Source organism: Clinocottus analis, unplaced genomic scaffold, assembly GCF_023055335.1.
Source record: "Clinocottus analis isolate CAN_PGR_092001 unplaced genomic scaffold, fCliAna1.0.p SCAF_52, whole genome shotgun sequence".
Classification (NCBI taxonomy): Eukaryota; Metazoa; Chordata; class Actinopteri; order Perciformes; family Cottidae; genus Clinocottus; species Clinocottus analis.
The window spans coordinates 56,542-71,444 of record NW_027176210.1 but is presented as its reverse complement, the minus strand read 5'-3'; the positions used below and the strand labels follow the sequence as shown (position 1 = coordinate 71,444).

General features: G+C 44.5%; 1 protein-coding gene across 2 annotated transcripts in view; it reads right to left on the bottom strand.

The window, feature by feature from the left end:
- ccdc88c (coiled-coil domain containing 88C) overlaps positions 1–14,465 on the bottom strand; it is a 36,281-nt gene extending 21,816 nt beyond the window's left edge. Inside the window, exons 1-6 of one of the 2 annotated variants that reach the window (XM_068601598.1) lie at positions 14,425–14,465; positions 13,812–14,068; positions 11,939–12,051; positions 9,040–9,148; positions 1,217–1,286; positions 494–552 (exon numbers count right to left, since the gene is read on the bottom strand). In XM_068601598.1, coding sequence (XP_068457699.1) covers positions 494–552; positions 1,217–1,286; positions 9,040–9,148; positions 11,939–12,051; positions 13,812–13,871 — 411 coding nt within the window. In that variant the 5' untranslated portion in view covers positions 13,872–14,068; positions 14,425–14,465. The other variant, XM_068601597.1, reaches the window with a different exon arrangement.
- Positions 14,466–14,903: the final 438 nt, after the last annotated feature.

The following is a 14,903-nucleotide window of genomic DNA, read 5'->3' as shown; positions in this document are numbered from 1 at the left end:
AGGTGGAGACGAGAGACAACAAAGAGCAGAACAAACAAACAGAGAAACCACCTGCGCCCGACCTCCCATGTGACAAGCCCCTCCTCTTTACTGCAGGGACTCCAATTAACTCTTACCTCGCCATGTCTGGCTCCTTCTTCAGTCCAAATACATTTGAAAAGAATAGATTCCAAAGTAGATTGAATAAAATTGACTTTTTACACGTTATGGAATTAACTTCAATATGTAATATGCAGTGACATGTCATAGTCTCCTCAAGAAAGCACCAAACTGCTCCGACCAGGACGCAAAATATTCATCATACAGCACCGTAGTGCTGGTGCTCATTACTTTACATATAAACCACTGACGGAGGCCTTCCCGCCCTGCACCTCATGTCTGCTGTGCTCAGACATGCAAAACTAAATAGTCACAAACACACTTCCTGCCGAGAGACTGGGTGGTACAGTAATCTGTTTGGGCTTGCGTGTGAGTGTGTGAGAGTGTGTGTTACCTGGACAGCACAGCCGAGTATCAGCAACAAAAGTCTTTTCAGCTGCTCCATGCTCTTAGCTGGAGGAAACAACACAGAGATGTCAGAACGCATGACAACATCCTCAGAGCGCTTCAGCCCGACGCAGCTGAGTACCAGTGAGCATAAGTTACTTTGAGAGACGACACAAGTCAAACAGCAAGCCTCTCAACTGCATGTTTGAAGGTCTGAGGCCGTTCTCCTCCTTCGGCAGTGTGACCTTTCACTGCCGACAACAGACTCTCATTGTTACTCCATTTAACAGCAGCTCAGGTTGGAGCGCCTCAAACACGCAAACAGCTTCCATCAGGTTCAACACCAGAAGTTCACGTGTGTTTTCCATGTAGTCTTGCTTCCAGGGGACATCTGGGCACACGGTCCCTTTAAAGGGTCACTGTATGACCATGGTGACGCTGTGTGTTCAGAACAGTTTGGTGTTGGATGAAATAATGAAAGTCTTTGTTTCGTGAAAGACAGAACTTGTACAACTTTTGTTTCACGTTCATAAAAGAAGACAGAACCAACGTAGTTGTTTTTGCTGTCGGTGAGAGCTGGGTTGTGTTTAGAGCTTGTGTTACCTGTCCAACTGATAAACTAACAACAACAGACTTCCTTCTTCTGAACCGGCTATGTGTCTTTCATTAGTGGCCCACAGACAGTAGAAATGTGTGGGACTTGATTAGCAGTAAGGTGTGTGTGCGTTACCTGAAATGGGATCCTTGGCGATGCAGAGGATGTTAGGAAGGGGCATGACTATCAGCTGCTGCAAGGTCTCCTGCAGCAGAGAAGATGAGGATGGGAGTGTGTGGGGGGAGGTGGTTTGGACACAGAGCAGAAAAAGAAAACTGCATTAGTCATTGCATGGTCTTCACTGTGCAAGCGACCGTGTCACTGACACCACTGCCCATCAGTGTTCATGAAGGAAGAATCATGCACATTTGTTTTTGTACGAGAAGCAACTTCCTGACAAAGACTGCAGTTCCTTGAACGGCCACTTGAGGCTCTAAGAGTCAGTCCCCACAGACCCCCATGTTAAAATGGACAACTTTACAGCAGAGACGTTCACGGCCACAGCCGCGCTGAATTGATCATTTATACAGAAACAAACAGCACGCATATACAAAGGGTGTCTGTGTGTGTTTAAGTTACCGCCATCATGTCTTTGGCATTTATTATTGAAATTTTTCTCACGGCTTGTTAGCCAATTGAGATTCCTAAACCAAATCAGCCAGTTGTGAAGATGCTAAACTGGGCTCTAAATAACTAAACTACTATTATTGTAAACAGTTTCTAAACATGTTGGACGAACAAAATGCTCTGATGAGGCTCAAATATTATATTATGATACAAGAAGAAAGGAATCAAAGTCCAGCCACTAACTGACCCAGACGTGTGCACCTACATGTGTGTGTGTGTGTGTGTGTGTGTGTGTATATAGGCAAGCAGCCAACGGAAACACCCAACTGTCGATAAAGAGTGTGTGTGTGTGTGTGTGTGTGTGAGTCAGGAAAGAAACAGCCCTCTAGGAGGGAATGCTTTCCATTCCAGAATATCCTCTCCTGTCCCCCAAACACACCCAATTGTCCAGACGGGAATGTGAGGCAAATGAAAACACTTTCATTGTTTCTGTCCTGTAAAGTCTGAGGTGGTGTCTCTTTATTGAAACATGTCATTTGACTGTCAAAGCAAGTCGCTTTGGGACGAGGAAACATGTCTGTGGAAGGTCACAAAGGAAGACATTAGGTCTACAGAAAGGACGTGACCCCGAGTGAAGGATAAGGGAAGTCTGTGTGTGTGTGTGTGTGTGTGTGTGTGTGTGTGTGTGAGAGTGTGTGTGTGTGTGTGTGTTAGATATAGGTGTTGTGGGATGATGGAAGTGGCTGTCAGCAGGGAGGGGATGGCTGGAAGGATATACTCAAAAGCACACTCCTGCTCACAGTCGCACACACGAGGAAAAGATATCAAAATTTGTGTGAGTTGATGTCTATTCCATAGTTATTATGGACTAGAAAACTCCATTTGTAACGTGCCATTTGTGTACATTTGTTCAGTCACAACTTCATGGTCAGAGACGCAGAGCTCTGGCCTGCAGAGCATCTGCTGACCGGACACATCATCCCACGATCAGCTTACAGCTTCGTTACACCGGAGAGGTATACCTGCAGATACCGTTGCACCGGCCCATACACCAGAACGGTAAGGAGAGACCCACAGTCTCCCTCTGTCGATCACACACACACACACACACACACACACACACACACACACACACACACACACACACACCACGGTGTGAATAAAACATGCAGGCTGGCCTCCAGATGTCTTTACAGTCACAGCGGGGCTGAACCACCGCGTCAGTCTGCAGGCTTTGCAAACAGCTTTTGGTTTGTTTCATGGAGACGCGGAGTGAGTCAACGACAGCCGTCTACTAAACCAAACACTCTCTGGAGCGAGCGAGGCGATACCTGCCGTGACATATTCTAGTTGTGCTGGACTGATACGGTTTGAAAACATATCTGCTGACAACTGAATGAAAACTAGAAAATCAGCGTTGACAGAGCGAGCTGCACTGTGAGTCTGCATAACCGCCGATTGTAGTACTACAATGTATTCTTCGGAAGTAGAAGTACACAGGAAGCAGGAGGCGATACAGCCGGGTTGCATTTTTTAAAGTGCTTTGAGGGACGTTTAGAAAGTTATTTTAGAGCACAATTAGAAAATGTTCACACCTGTACGGAAGCATTATGGAGATTATGGAACGTGAGTATAAGGAATTTAAAAAATCAAAGATGATTTTTATCATGCACATTACAATTAGCAGTGTTATTTGTGCTTGTGCTAGTTAGCCTATAGCATAAACACCTTTCAATTGTGAAAGACGTCAGTACATTCTTCTTGTCCTTCCTCTCGTAGTGGCCGTGAACAGCTGATCAGCAGCTTCATGTCTATGCATCAGCCTCCTTGAGGTGCACTGACCATGTGCGGTTGCATGTGGGCGTGTTGGAGGCAGGTTACATATCCAAGTCAATTTGGGATTTATTAAAGACCTGAATATTGTATTTCCTCATTTGCATATCAGCAATCATTTCGTGTGGATCGTACACACGGTTCTACTATGAGACCCCTGCTGTTTGTACCCATGATGAGACCATAGGCCTCTATTTCGGGGGCACTTGCACCGTGAGAAGCCACGGCTTGGATGCGTGTCATGGCCGGTGTCCTGCTGAGCACCAAAGGAAGCTCAGTCGTGTTCTCCAGTAACGTCACCGCGGGTCAAGGAAAACTGCACTAATTCAAAAAGAATTCTCAAGCAACTGATTCAAACTTTGTTCAAGGTTTTTTACTTTATATTTTATGTTAGTTAACTTGCAGTCAATGATATCTGGTAGGACTGGTATTTCCAGAAAAACTGCATTGTTTTCCATTGATTTAAAGTGGTGTCTAAGTTGTGGAGCACAGAACCCGGCGGCTCATGTTTTTGTTAGCTGCCACCATGTTATTGATCTGGGATTAGAAATGTGAGCCCAGTGTGTTAGTGGGCCATGGATTAGGGCCTTGCATGTGTGCGTCTAAATGGGTCATGGAGCAGGAACATTGATCCCATGTCAGTTTTAAGTGTTAGATCCTGATGCTGCTGCAGGAGAATATCTATAGATCTCTCTCTCTCTCACACACTCACACACACACACACACAACTGCCTTTGTGTACAGTAACATAGTGCAGGTCCAGTTGGTATTAGAGAGTGTTAATCTTTCTGTCTCATCTATAATAAACAAGCTAGTTAGCGCTAGTTAGCACTAGTTAGCTCTGGCATTAAAGCCACGATCTTCTTGGCGAATGGAAACCCAAACACACCACAGAGCTACGTCAGGTTTCTCTCTTTTCCTTCTTCCTGCTAACGAGCAGATCTGTTTTATTCAATAAAAACACTATCTTTTAATTCCTTATAATTTGAGTGAATACATTGTGTGTTTTCATGAACAAAAAACAACAACTAAGAAATTGCTGTAATAAAATGAAAGGATAACATTTAGATTTGTTGATGTTTACTGACTTCAGATGAGTTTATTTTTCATGTTTTTTTATCTTTATAAAAACAGAACTCAAATTATGGAGGAAATAAAATATTGTGTTTTTATTGATTAAAACAAATCTGGTCATTAGTAGTTTTCATGATGTATCAACTGCTTAGTGTTAAGAGCTCTGACATATTTTTATTTTGTTGTGAAAACATCTGGATTCATTCAAGTTTCCCACCAACGCTGCATTTTACGAGATGACATGCAAACACATCATGATAACGTACAACTCACCTTTGCCCAATGCTTGCATCACAATGCAGCTGAATGGAACCTTTGTTTGTTAGCGGTTAGCGGTTAGCGGTTAGCCGTGCTGCCAATTTAAACACGGATTGATTGTTTACACTGTAACATAATGAGAATCCTGCAGCTAGAGAAGCATGAATGCTGATGTCCTGCTCGCATATTGTACTGAACAATGACATACGGCAGTCAGTAAAACTTAAACCGTATATCACTCTGTGATGGTTAACGTTAAACTTAATTAATCAGCATGGCGGTACAGTACACGGTTGAGTAGCTGCACGGATAACGGCCTCCAGGACCGACAGAAACAGGCAGAGAAGTGAAGGCTCATTCCATCCTGCATAGTTACTCCCCGTCTGTCCTCTCTGTTGACAAAAGGAACATTAGCATTCTGTCTCTCAGCCCTCAGTTGTTCCCTTCTGCACGGTCTGTCCAGTCTACACGGGCACATAAACACATAAACACCAGAATGCCAACCAATCAGGAGACCGTCCTAGTTGACCTTTTTCAGTCGACCACCACTCCAAAATACACAAACATCTTCGTTTAGAATAAACATAAAAGTATGGTTCTCTGATTAGCAGAAGGCAAACAAACAAGTTGATCCACAATTTCTAATTTTGTGGGAAAAGATTAATACATATTACATGCATGAACCTTAATGTTCTCTTTCAACTCAAATATTACTTCACTTTTGCCATTTGCTTATGATCACAGGACTACAACACAAAGCCTTGTGAAGCGGTGAAGAACCTTTTCTTCTGAAGCCTCTGGTCAAGCGGATGCTGCTTTAGCGCCTCTCTGTATGTTCTGCCTGTTGCAGAGTTCATTAGAACTGATCCAATAATTAATAATGGCAGTCAAAAAGTACAATGTTTCCTTCTGAATAAGATTCAAGAAAGAAAAAAAGCTTATTTGAATATGTTTTTATTTGTGACCAAAAGCATAATAACTATAAATATAAAGTTATACAATTGTGTATCACCTTTGTCAAGCTAGCTTTTGGATAATCAGAAAACCATAATATTGTGTTTGTGTGTGAAAGTGATGGTCACCTTAGAGATCCCTATCAAGTCTGTAGAGACCACACACACACACACACACACACACACACACACACACACACACACACACACACACACACACACACACACACACACACACACACACACACACACACACACACACACACACACACACACACACACACACACACACACACACACCAGGGTGTGTATGAAGTAGGCCAGAGGATATGGAGCTCAAAAACATCCCATGTAGGCTGAGGGCTTTGTTCTGCCGTTCCCACAGTAACCAAGGAGGAGTGAGGTGACGGGTGGGGGTGAGAGAAAGAGAGGGGAGGGCCGAGCTCTGCTTAAGTTACTACACAACAATAAAGCGTCCTGCAGCAGCGCCAGAGCTCCTCTACATGCAGGAGCTGTCACGCTCAGACACTTTGTCACACGAGACGCTCAGAAGGAAGAGGTTCTGACTCCACCTCCACCTCCCGGCTGCTCTCCTCCGCTGCCTGGCATCTTTTTCTTTACATGTTACGCCAACAGTAGAGCTCCTTGTGTCAGAGCTTGAATACGTATGTTCTCTGAAATTCCTCACACTCACGGAAGTTTAATTTTGAGGCGATAACAGAGGTTGATTGTGTATCTGTAACCTGACCAACCTCTGGATGAAGCAGCAATGTTTTCTCTCTAAACAATCAATGCTTTGTCATTTGGTCGTGTCACTGGAGCGCTTTCTATTTCAATTCTGTCCAGTGTGACAACCTGTATCGGCCTTAGTGTGGAGGAAGAACATTTCCCCTGGTTCACGTGTTGGGAGCTGTGCTCTTGGCTACGTTGAATCATAGTTCAACTCACTGCCATCTGTGTGATTGGTTCTTATACAAAGCAGGAACTGAAGAAGTGAAGCCTCATCCAGTCCTACATTTTAGTTCGGTCTAAAGACTGGTTCCCAGTGCCATTAAGGCCAGCGCGGCGGGCCACGCTCGGCTCTGGCTGCTCATAGTGTGAACACCGCATAAGAGGCTCATCCGGCCTCCGATTGGTTTCGGCCATGGTGGATTCTGGCAAATGCCGTTACGAGTACTTTGGGGATGCAGAGGAACCGGATTATAGTCACGGATTATCCGTCTCCTGCTCTAATGAGAGTTTCAGCAAATATGACAAAAGCTTATTTTCAGAAGTCACTTATCAAAGAAAGAAAGGCCAAACGGCATCCAGGAATTCTCCCTGTACAGAGAAATTAAACATTGTAATCCTCACACTTCAGAGGCCGTCACCCACAAGTGGTGATTTTACGGTCTTAATGTCTTCGATTGATTTTCTGTCAAACAATGAACTGGTCACTTCTTCCTGCGTTAAGACAGAAAACGCAGCAGACCAGTGAAAAGAGTTAATAGCCGAGTATCCAGAGCTTGTGATCTCAGGTTACCGTGCTTTGTGCAATAGAGCCGGAACAGAAGGGTCCACACACACACACACACACACACACACACACACACACACACACACACACACACACACACACACACAGTGCTTTGTCACTGGGGAGACTGGGAGGAGTCACTGGATCAGCCTGTGTGTCTGCTGAGACACCATCTAATGAGGAGACAGCAACACCTAGCCCCTCATGAACAGCTGTATGGATACGTATGTGTGTGTCTGTGTGTGTGCACGCTGTGTTCTTGTGGCTGACCCTAAACTAAGTGGCGTTGTGAGGCTCATAACTCATTGACTTAAGGTTGTACTGTGAGGAGTGTGTGTGTGTTCGACCGCGGTTAGAGATTAACCATCATGGACAGATTAACCCCATGCTGCCCAGAATGACCCACTTCACCAAGTGCACACACACACACACACACACACACACACACACACACACACACACACACACACACACACACACACACACACACACACACACACACACACACACACACACCAGCAGATGTGGCCTTTATTGTTGTCTGATCTGCTGACACATGACCAGTGTTGCACTGTATTCTGGGAGACACTGGACACGAAGGCTTCATCGTTTCTGTTCAGAGACAAAATGTGTGTGTTTGTAACCGGCGGGCGACACGTGTTGCGTCCACAATGACACCATGACAGGGAAACACAAGCCGCCTTGAAGCTCATGACAAATCATGCGTCGTCTACTCACATCAAAACGGCATGGCTGCTATCTATGGAGGCAGAACACGAGAGTGCACGAGGAGGCCACCCGTGGGTGAAGCAGCCGTCCTCAGGTGGATTCATGATGACATTAATGACCACCGTATTCATATCAGAAATACACAATGTCTATCAGATGGTGAAGAAAAAGCTTAAGAAGCTTCCACTGAATTAAAGAGAGAAAACTGGCAATGATACACAGGTGTGTGTGTGTGTGTGTGTGTGTGTGTGTGTGGGAGTGTGTGTGTGCTAATGCCAGGCCCATGATGTAATGTGGCCAATCCCTTCAAAGCTAATCGCAGCTCGCTGCACAGAGGCATGAGCAGCGTTTCTGCTGGATAATAAATCAAGAGATAAGAGCTCAGATGCATTTGATTTGGCTGAGCTGCAGTCATATCCTGTTGAGACACACACACACTGATGAGGAGCGTATTGCATGTCAAAGATACCTTCAAACGAAAAGAAACCCTTTCTGGACTTTGGTCTGGAGTCTACATCATGTGACACAATAACTGGTCTGTAACAGTGAGAGAAAAAAACATGACTCAAATTATATTTTTATATAGTAATGCTGCATTATGGAACCCTGTCTGGATTAGGTAACCTTTGACCTGCTGTCTGGAAGAAGAAAAACAACCTCTTTCTGAAAGTCATCTTGTAGAAAGTCCAAGAAGAAAAGAGTAGTTTTTGTGATGCGTAACTCACAAACCTTTCAGAAGCAGAAAACAATAACGTAGACAAGAAGTCTTGGAGGCGTTTGATATGATACGTGATGTCAACGTGACTCAATGCCTCACACTGAGCATGACGCGATGAGATTTGCTTCCACTCATCTGACCGCACTGTTACTTCCTGCTCCCATCGAGCGCCGCAGAGCGCCGGCTGTCAATCACGCTCAAGGTTGATCCATACGGATAAACCGCATCATCAATACCCATCCCAACGGCACGGCGCAGGAGGAAGCACTGTGCCAGCGTGGGGGCGTTTCACAAAGGGAAGTGAACATACCTTGTAGTACGTCCTGATTTGTCTGGTGAGAACCGTCAGGTTGTATAGCCGAAGAGACAAGTCATTGTTCACGTTCTTGTTCAGCCTTTGATTGGTTGGACTGGGGTCGCTATGGAAAGACACACACACACACACACACACACACACAGAGACACACACAGAGACACACACACACACACACAGATTAGATTGGTGTTACTTGTTGCTTCTTAAAACAAAGATTGTGTTAATTATACACACACATTCCGAATGAACAAGCGTGCGTGCATGAATGCGGAGGGGTGTGTGTGTGTGTGTGTGCGTGTGTGTGTGTGTGTGTGTGTGTAATGCTCTCTGCCGGACCTACAAAACCATGGCGTCAGTATACAGAGGCTTGATTACACTTTATTTTTGCTGTTACCACTAAGCTGCTACGCACACACACACACACACGCACACGCACACGCACACGCACACGCACACGCACACACGCACACACGCACACACGCACACACACACACACACACACACACACACACACACACACACACACACACACAACTAAAAGGCAGCGTTGAGCTCATTCGTCTGTGTTCACAGTGAAATCTGTTCTGCGTATAAATAAAAACATCTTCTGTTTCGCGCTCAGAGGCTTCACTTTCTGAGCGCTCAACCGTTTGTTCATTAAAGATGAAACATCCGTTCGTGGTGGTCGGCCATGTTTTTCTGTTTACGGTTTGGCATAATGCACGTGGAACGCCTGGAGCTGTTGAGTTTCACTTGTTATTCTTTTGTAAATGTCTTATCTCCATCGGTGGTTAACTCATCTCAGGTCCCAGTGAAATATAACTGATTAGAGCCCGAGGTGAAATCTTCATATTGCTTTTTTTCATCTAATAAAAAAAAGCAATATGAAGATTTCATTTACTAATCGGAAACCGAAGAGGGAGTTCAAATATGTCTGACAGGATTAACCGATTATCAAATCTACTTCTTCTCATGGATCAATGAACCGGTGCTTTCAGAGCCCACACTCAATCACTACTGACATCCTCCACAGCTTTATCTTTCATCCCGTAGCCTACACTTCAACCCCGTTCACTTCAACTTCACTTGGCACTTATTTCATTTGACACTTGGAACCCTTTTCAGATCTCAATCATCATAAATCAAATAAATAATCATGTTTTCAGCGCTTCCATTTTAGCAGAAACTTAATCTGTTCGACTCATTTCTTCAATCACTTCCATTGACACTACCACCTCAATTTCCCTCTGTGCTTAAAGTAAATTAACACTTTATTCCTTTCCCTACAGTTACACTTCAACTCCTTTCAGTGCAACAATTTGGACCATCATTTCATCTTCAGCCTATTTTAGGGTTTCCTACTTTTTCTAATGTTCCAACCGCAAATAATCAGCAGCCAGCAACGCGACGTTATCTCCAGGACATACATCCACCTCTCGTGGTTTCCTCGTCAACAAGTCCAACACAGCTCATTAAAGATAACCACATTAAATTACAAAACCATTACACATTTCTGCTCCACATACATACGTCATTGCAGAAATGTGAAATGATCTGAAAGGTCAGAGCAGTAACAGCTTTTCAGAGCGACTGATAGGACAGCTGACTGCTTCTCTGACTGACTGCTTGACCAACGCTCTCTGAGTGGCTTTCCAGTGTTCCTCATGGCCTCCTCCTTTGTAACCCACTTTCCCCTAAACCCCAAGCAAGTCCTAATCACCAGCACCCCTCCCTAGATAGCCCAGCCTACATTCAGCGTGGAGAACAATAGCGCGATTATCATTGTTTCTGAAGACAATAAGCAACATATGAGCATGTGGTCTGATCGGGGACAGCGGGCCGTCTGGGTGGGTTATTATTACTGTGGACAGTATTAGTGTCCCGGGGGACCAAATGCTGTCTGTCCAATCCAGAAAGATTAAAAAGGATAAGCCTATACATACATATATACATACATATTATTGTCAACAAATTTCATAAAAAGACCTGAGCCACCAATGAACGTGTCCTACTAACGAGTCTTGTGTGTGCGTATCCAAAGTCCTCCTCGCTGCCACAGAGCTCCACAGAAAACACACCAATGAACTTACTTACAAGACCTTGAACAGTAAGAAGTATCACACTTTGAAAAGCCTGTTCACACCACATGCTGCTGTCTGAAGCGGACGGCCTCCACTCTTGCATCACCTTCAGATATGGGACTGAGCCTCCCAGTGCGTCTGTAGCTTATCTAAATATGCATAAACTGAATATGCTGAGATGTTCCCTCTCTTGACCGTCTGCAACTGTGTAATTCTTCAAATCACAGTGCAAACAGACAGCAGCTCCGCTCAAGGGGCCGCTAATGATCTCCCATATTCATTCTGCTGTTTGTCTAGATGCAGACTTCAGCAGCACATCTGGCCGTGACGTTTACAACCTGAAACCAGCACATCAGGATGTGGTCGCACTGACACACACACACACACACGCGCGCACACACACACTTGCACACATGCGCGTACACACACACACACACACACACACATGCGCGTACACACACACACACATGCGCGTACACACACACACACACACACACACGCGCGCACACACACACTTGCACACATGCGCGTACACACACACACACATGCGCGTACACACACACACACACACACACGCGCGCGCACACGCACACTTGCACACATGCGCGTACACACACACACACACACACACACACACACACACACACACACACACACACACACAGGAAACCCTGTATTAACTCACTTGCCTATCATAAACCCGCTCCAGACACATTGAAGAACCTTCTTGTGTTGTTGTTAGGGTTGTATGTTTTTCACTGACTCACACAAAATGAATGTTAAAGCTCTCACATCCGTGCGGCGTTACCTACATGTGTGTCATGATCTTGTGCAGGAAGACGCCGTCCACCAGCTCCATGAACATGTTGACGCGCTCCTCGGAGCCCGCGTCGTCGCACGAGCCCAGAGGACCCAGCGTCCTCACCTGGGCACAGGAGGAGAAGTCAACCACAAGGCTCCTACAAACAGGAACGTCCTTCCATTCCTGTTGGAACTTCATGTGGAAGACATTCTGCTGAATCAACATATTCTGAATCGTGTTTCCTAAACTGGGTAACCTTCTCTCTCTAGTACATCCATGGACAAATAATGACACAATGTGTCATGAAAAAGATGGTGGATGAAAATTAGAATACATTTTTGCTCAGAGAAGGATCTGTGGATTTTGTCCCCCGTCGCTGACAGACGTGTGTTTGGAAAGCATCTATTCGTGGCCAGCAGGAACAATATTGGCCACCAAAAACTATTTGAAAATATGTTCATGTCAGCAATGTTTTAAAAAAAACATGAAACTTTCTTTTTGAGTGAACCTGGAATTAAAATGCAATATATAATATATTTAATTTGTTTTACACCGTTTTTATTCAGGTTTTTTGTTGTTGCTGAGCGTGAAGCTCTCTCTCTGAGGAACGCCCTGCTCGTGCTCACACAGCAACACAGCTGGAAGCTGCTCAGTTCAACCACAGTCTGATCTGCTGCTGAGCAACTCCACTGCAGCCAGCGCTGCTCTTTCATTTTCTCCTCCAAAACATAGCAGGAAAACCCAAGGCTCTTTGACCTTGGATGTGCAAAAAATAAAAGAAATGAGAAAGAGAGAGAGAGAAACTCGTAACTACTCAGTGTTAACTGTAATTGTCTGTGTCCAACAAAGCTTAGAGAAACTGTTGGTTGGGCGGTGGGGTCAACAGGATGGGGTCACAAGGAAACAGGAAGTACCACAGTTAATAAACTGTTGAATGCTGTATGTACGTCTTCACGGCTGGGAGAAACAGGTCCCAAACTCTGAGGACACGGAAATCTAGAGTAAAGTTTAGTAAGGAATGTATATATTTAATCCTACATTATTTATTTATTTTTGCTTTCTGTTAAGGTTGTGAAAAATGTTTGGATAGAACTGTAAAACAAATGTATTTTTTTTATTATTTAAATATGCCTGTAAATGAAAACATGCATACAAACAATATTCCAGAAACAAAACATTTCTGAAGGTTTCAGTTGGGTAAAACAATGCCGCTTTAGACTCCATCCAGTTGGCATTAGTTTCTGCTTAAAGCCTCCCTGGATGAGGGGAATCAGCTGCAGGGCTGTTTGCTCCGATGGAAGAAGTTGTTTTCCAACACCCTTTGGCCCATGCACTTGCTAAATCCACCCAAAGACAGATAAAACCACTCAAAACAGGGATAATATGTGAGTCTACTGGGAGGGAAAAGTAAGGATTTGAATGGCAGAATGACACTAAGAAGTAAAGAAACAGGAAGCTGAAATAACAGGAGAAACAGAGAATCCACCTGTTTCCCTGTCTAAACTTTCCAAGTTTAGATATCAAATCTAAACTTGGAAAGTCTCAGAAGAACAAACATCCCTCAATGCGTCAGTCAGTCTGCGGCTTTTATTCTGAAAAGCTTACCCTGTCACTGCAACGCATCTGTCTGAGCAGCGTCAATAAATGGGTTAATGGTTTAAAAGAAGGGTTATAAAGAGAGCAAACTACTGCAAGTAGTACTTTACAGGTCAAAGTAGTTATTATAACTACAAGTCTGGTGAGTTCGTTATTCTTCTCCACAACAAGAAGTGTAGCCGAGCTGAGAGCACAAGAAGAGGGAAAGTAAAGCAGAGACAGGGTCGGAAGCTCGCGTGCGTCGCCGCACAACCGTGTTTGCGTGCGCTCGTGCTGCTCCCACTCACCCACACCACCAGCGGCGACTCCATGAAAGCGGCCAGCAACTCGGACAGAGTCACGTCCATGGTTCTTCCAACGGGCCCCGAGTCCGTGTATCAATCACCAACCAATCATAAAGGCACCGGCCGGTCGGTCGATATCCGCAGCGGGCTCGCGCTGGGTCACCACACGGGACGGAACAAAGCCCCCGCGAGGCATCGACCATCTCCCGCACGAGCTCTCTCTCGCTCTCACCACTATTGTCTCGCGCTGTCCCGTTTCCCTAAACACCGGGTTTGAAATGAAAAAAATAACTTTAAATGTGAATTAAAACTTTTTGAAGTACTTCCACAAACGCCCATGCGCCGCACGGTGTTAGTTCCGTTAGTTTAGCGGGTAAATATCCAGTTTATGTTCCGGCTGAAGGTGAAACACTTGATCCAAACTTCGCAGGACAGTTGTTCGCGTTTCCAAGGGATACGAGACTCTAACCGTAAAGCGGAAAAAACGGCCGTGAAATACAAAAAAAGTAAAGTAAACAAAGTAGAGAAAAGTGAAACGCGCGGTAGAAGTAGACAGAGAATGTTTAAAAAAAATAATGTTTCCGTTTGTTTCTACATCTCCACCACGTCTCTCTACCTCTATCCTCCTATCTCCATCAACCTGACTGTGTGCAGCCAGCAGCAGGGGAGGGTTGACTGACAGCGGAGCCGACCAATCCGCTCACGCAAAAAGCACGGTCACCGCCCTCCGATATAAATCAGCCAATTATAGTGGAGTAATTTGGCAGGGTTTTCACTGAGCGTGACGTCACTGCCATTTGTCACCAGCCAAAGACCTTCGACGGAACAAGATAATGAACGTCCTCAGAAGGATATAAGATTAACTTTTTGGGGAATTTTCAATTAGTGGATTTATGTTAGTTAGGTAATAACAGTGAGTGAGCTTCATTATTAATGTATATTTAACGGTCTTTTGATGTTGAATTTTCATTTTCTTAAATCAGATTACAGATTACAATAACCAACCATGTTTTACTAATATCATATTATTTTTAGTACAATATGGATATAGATGATTTTCTTCATGTTTTAACTACAGTTCCTTCTACTGTTGGT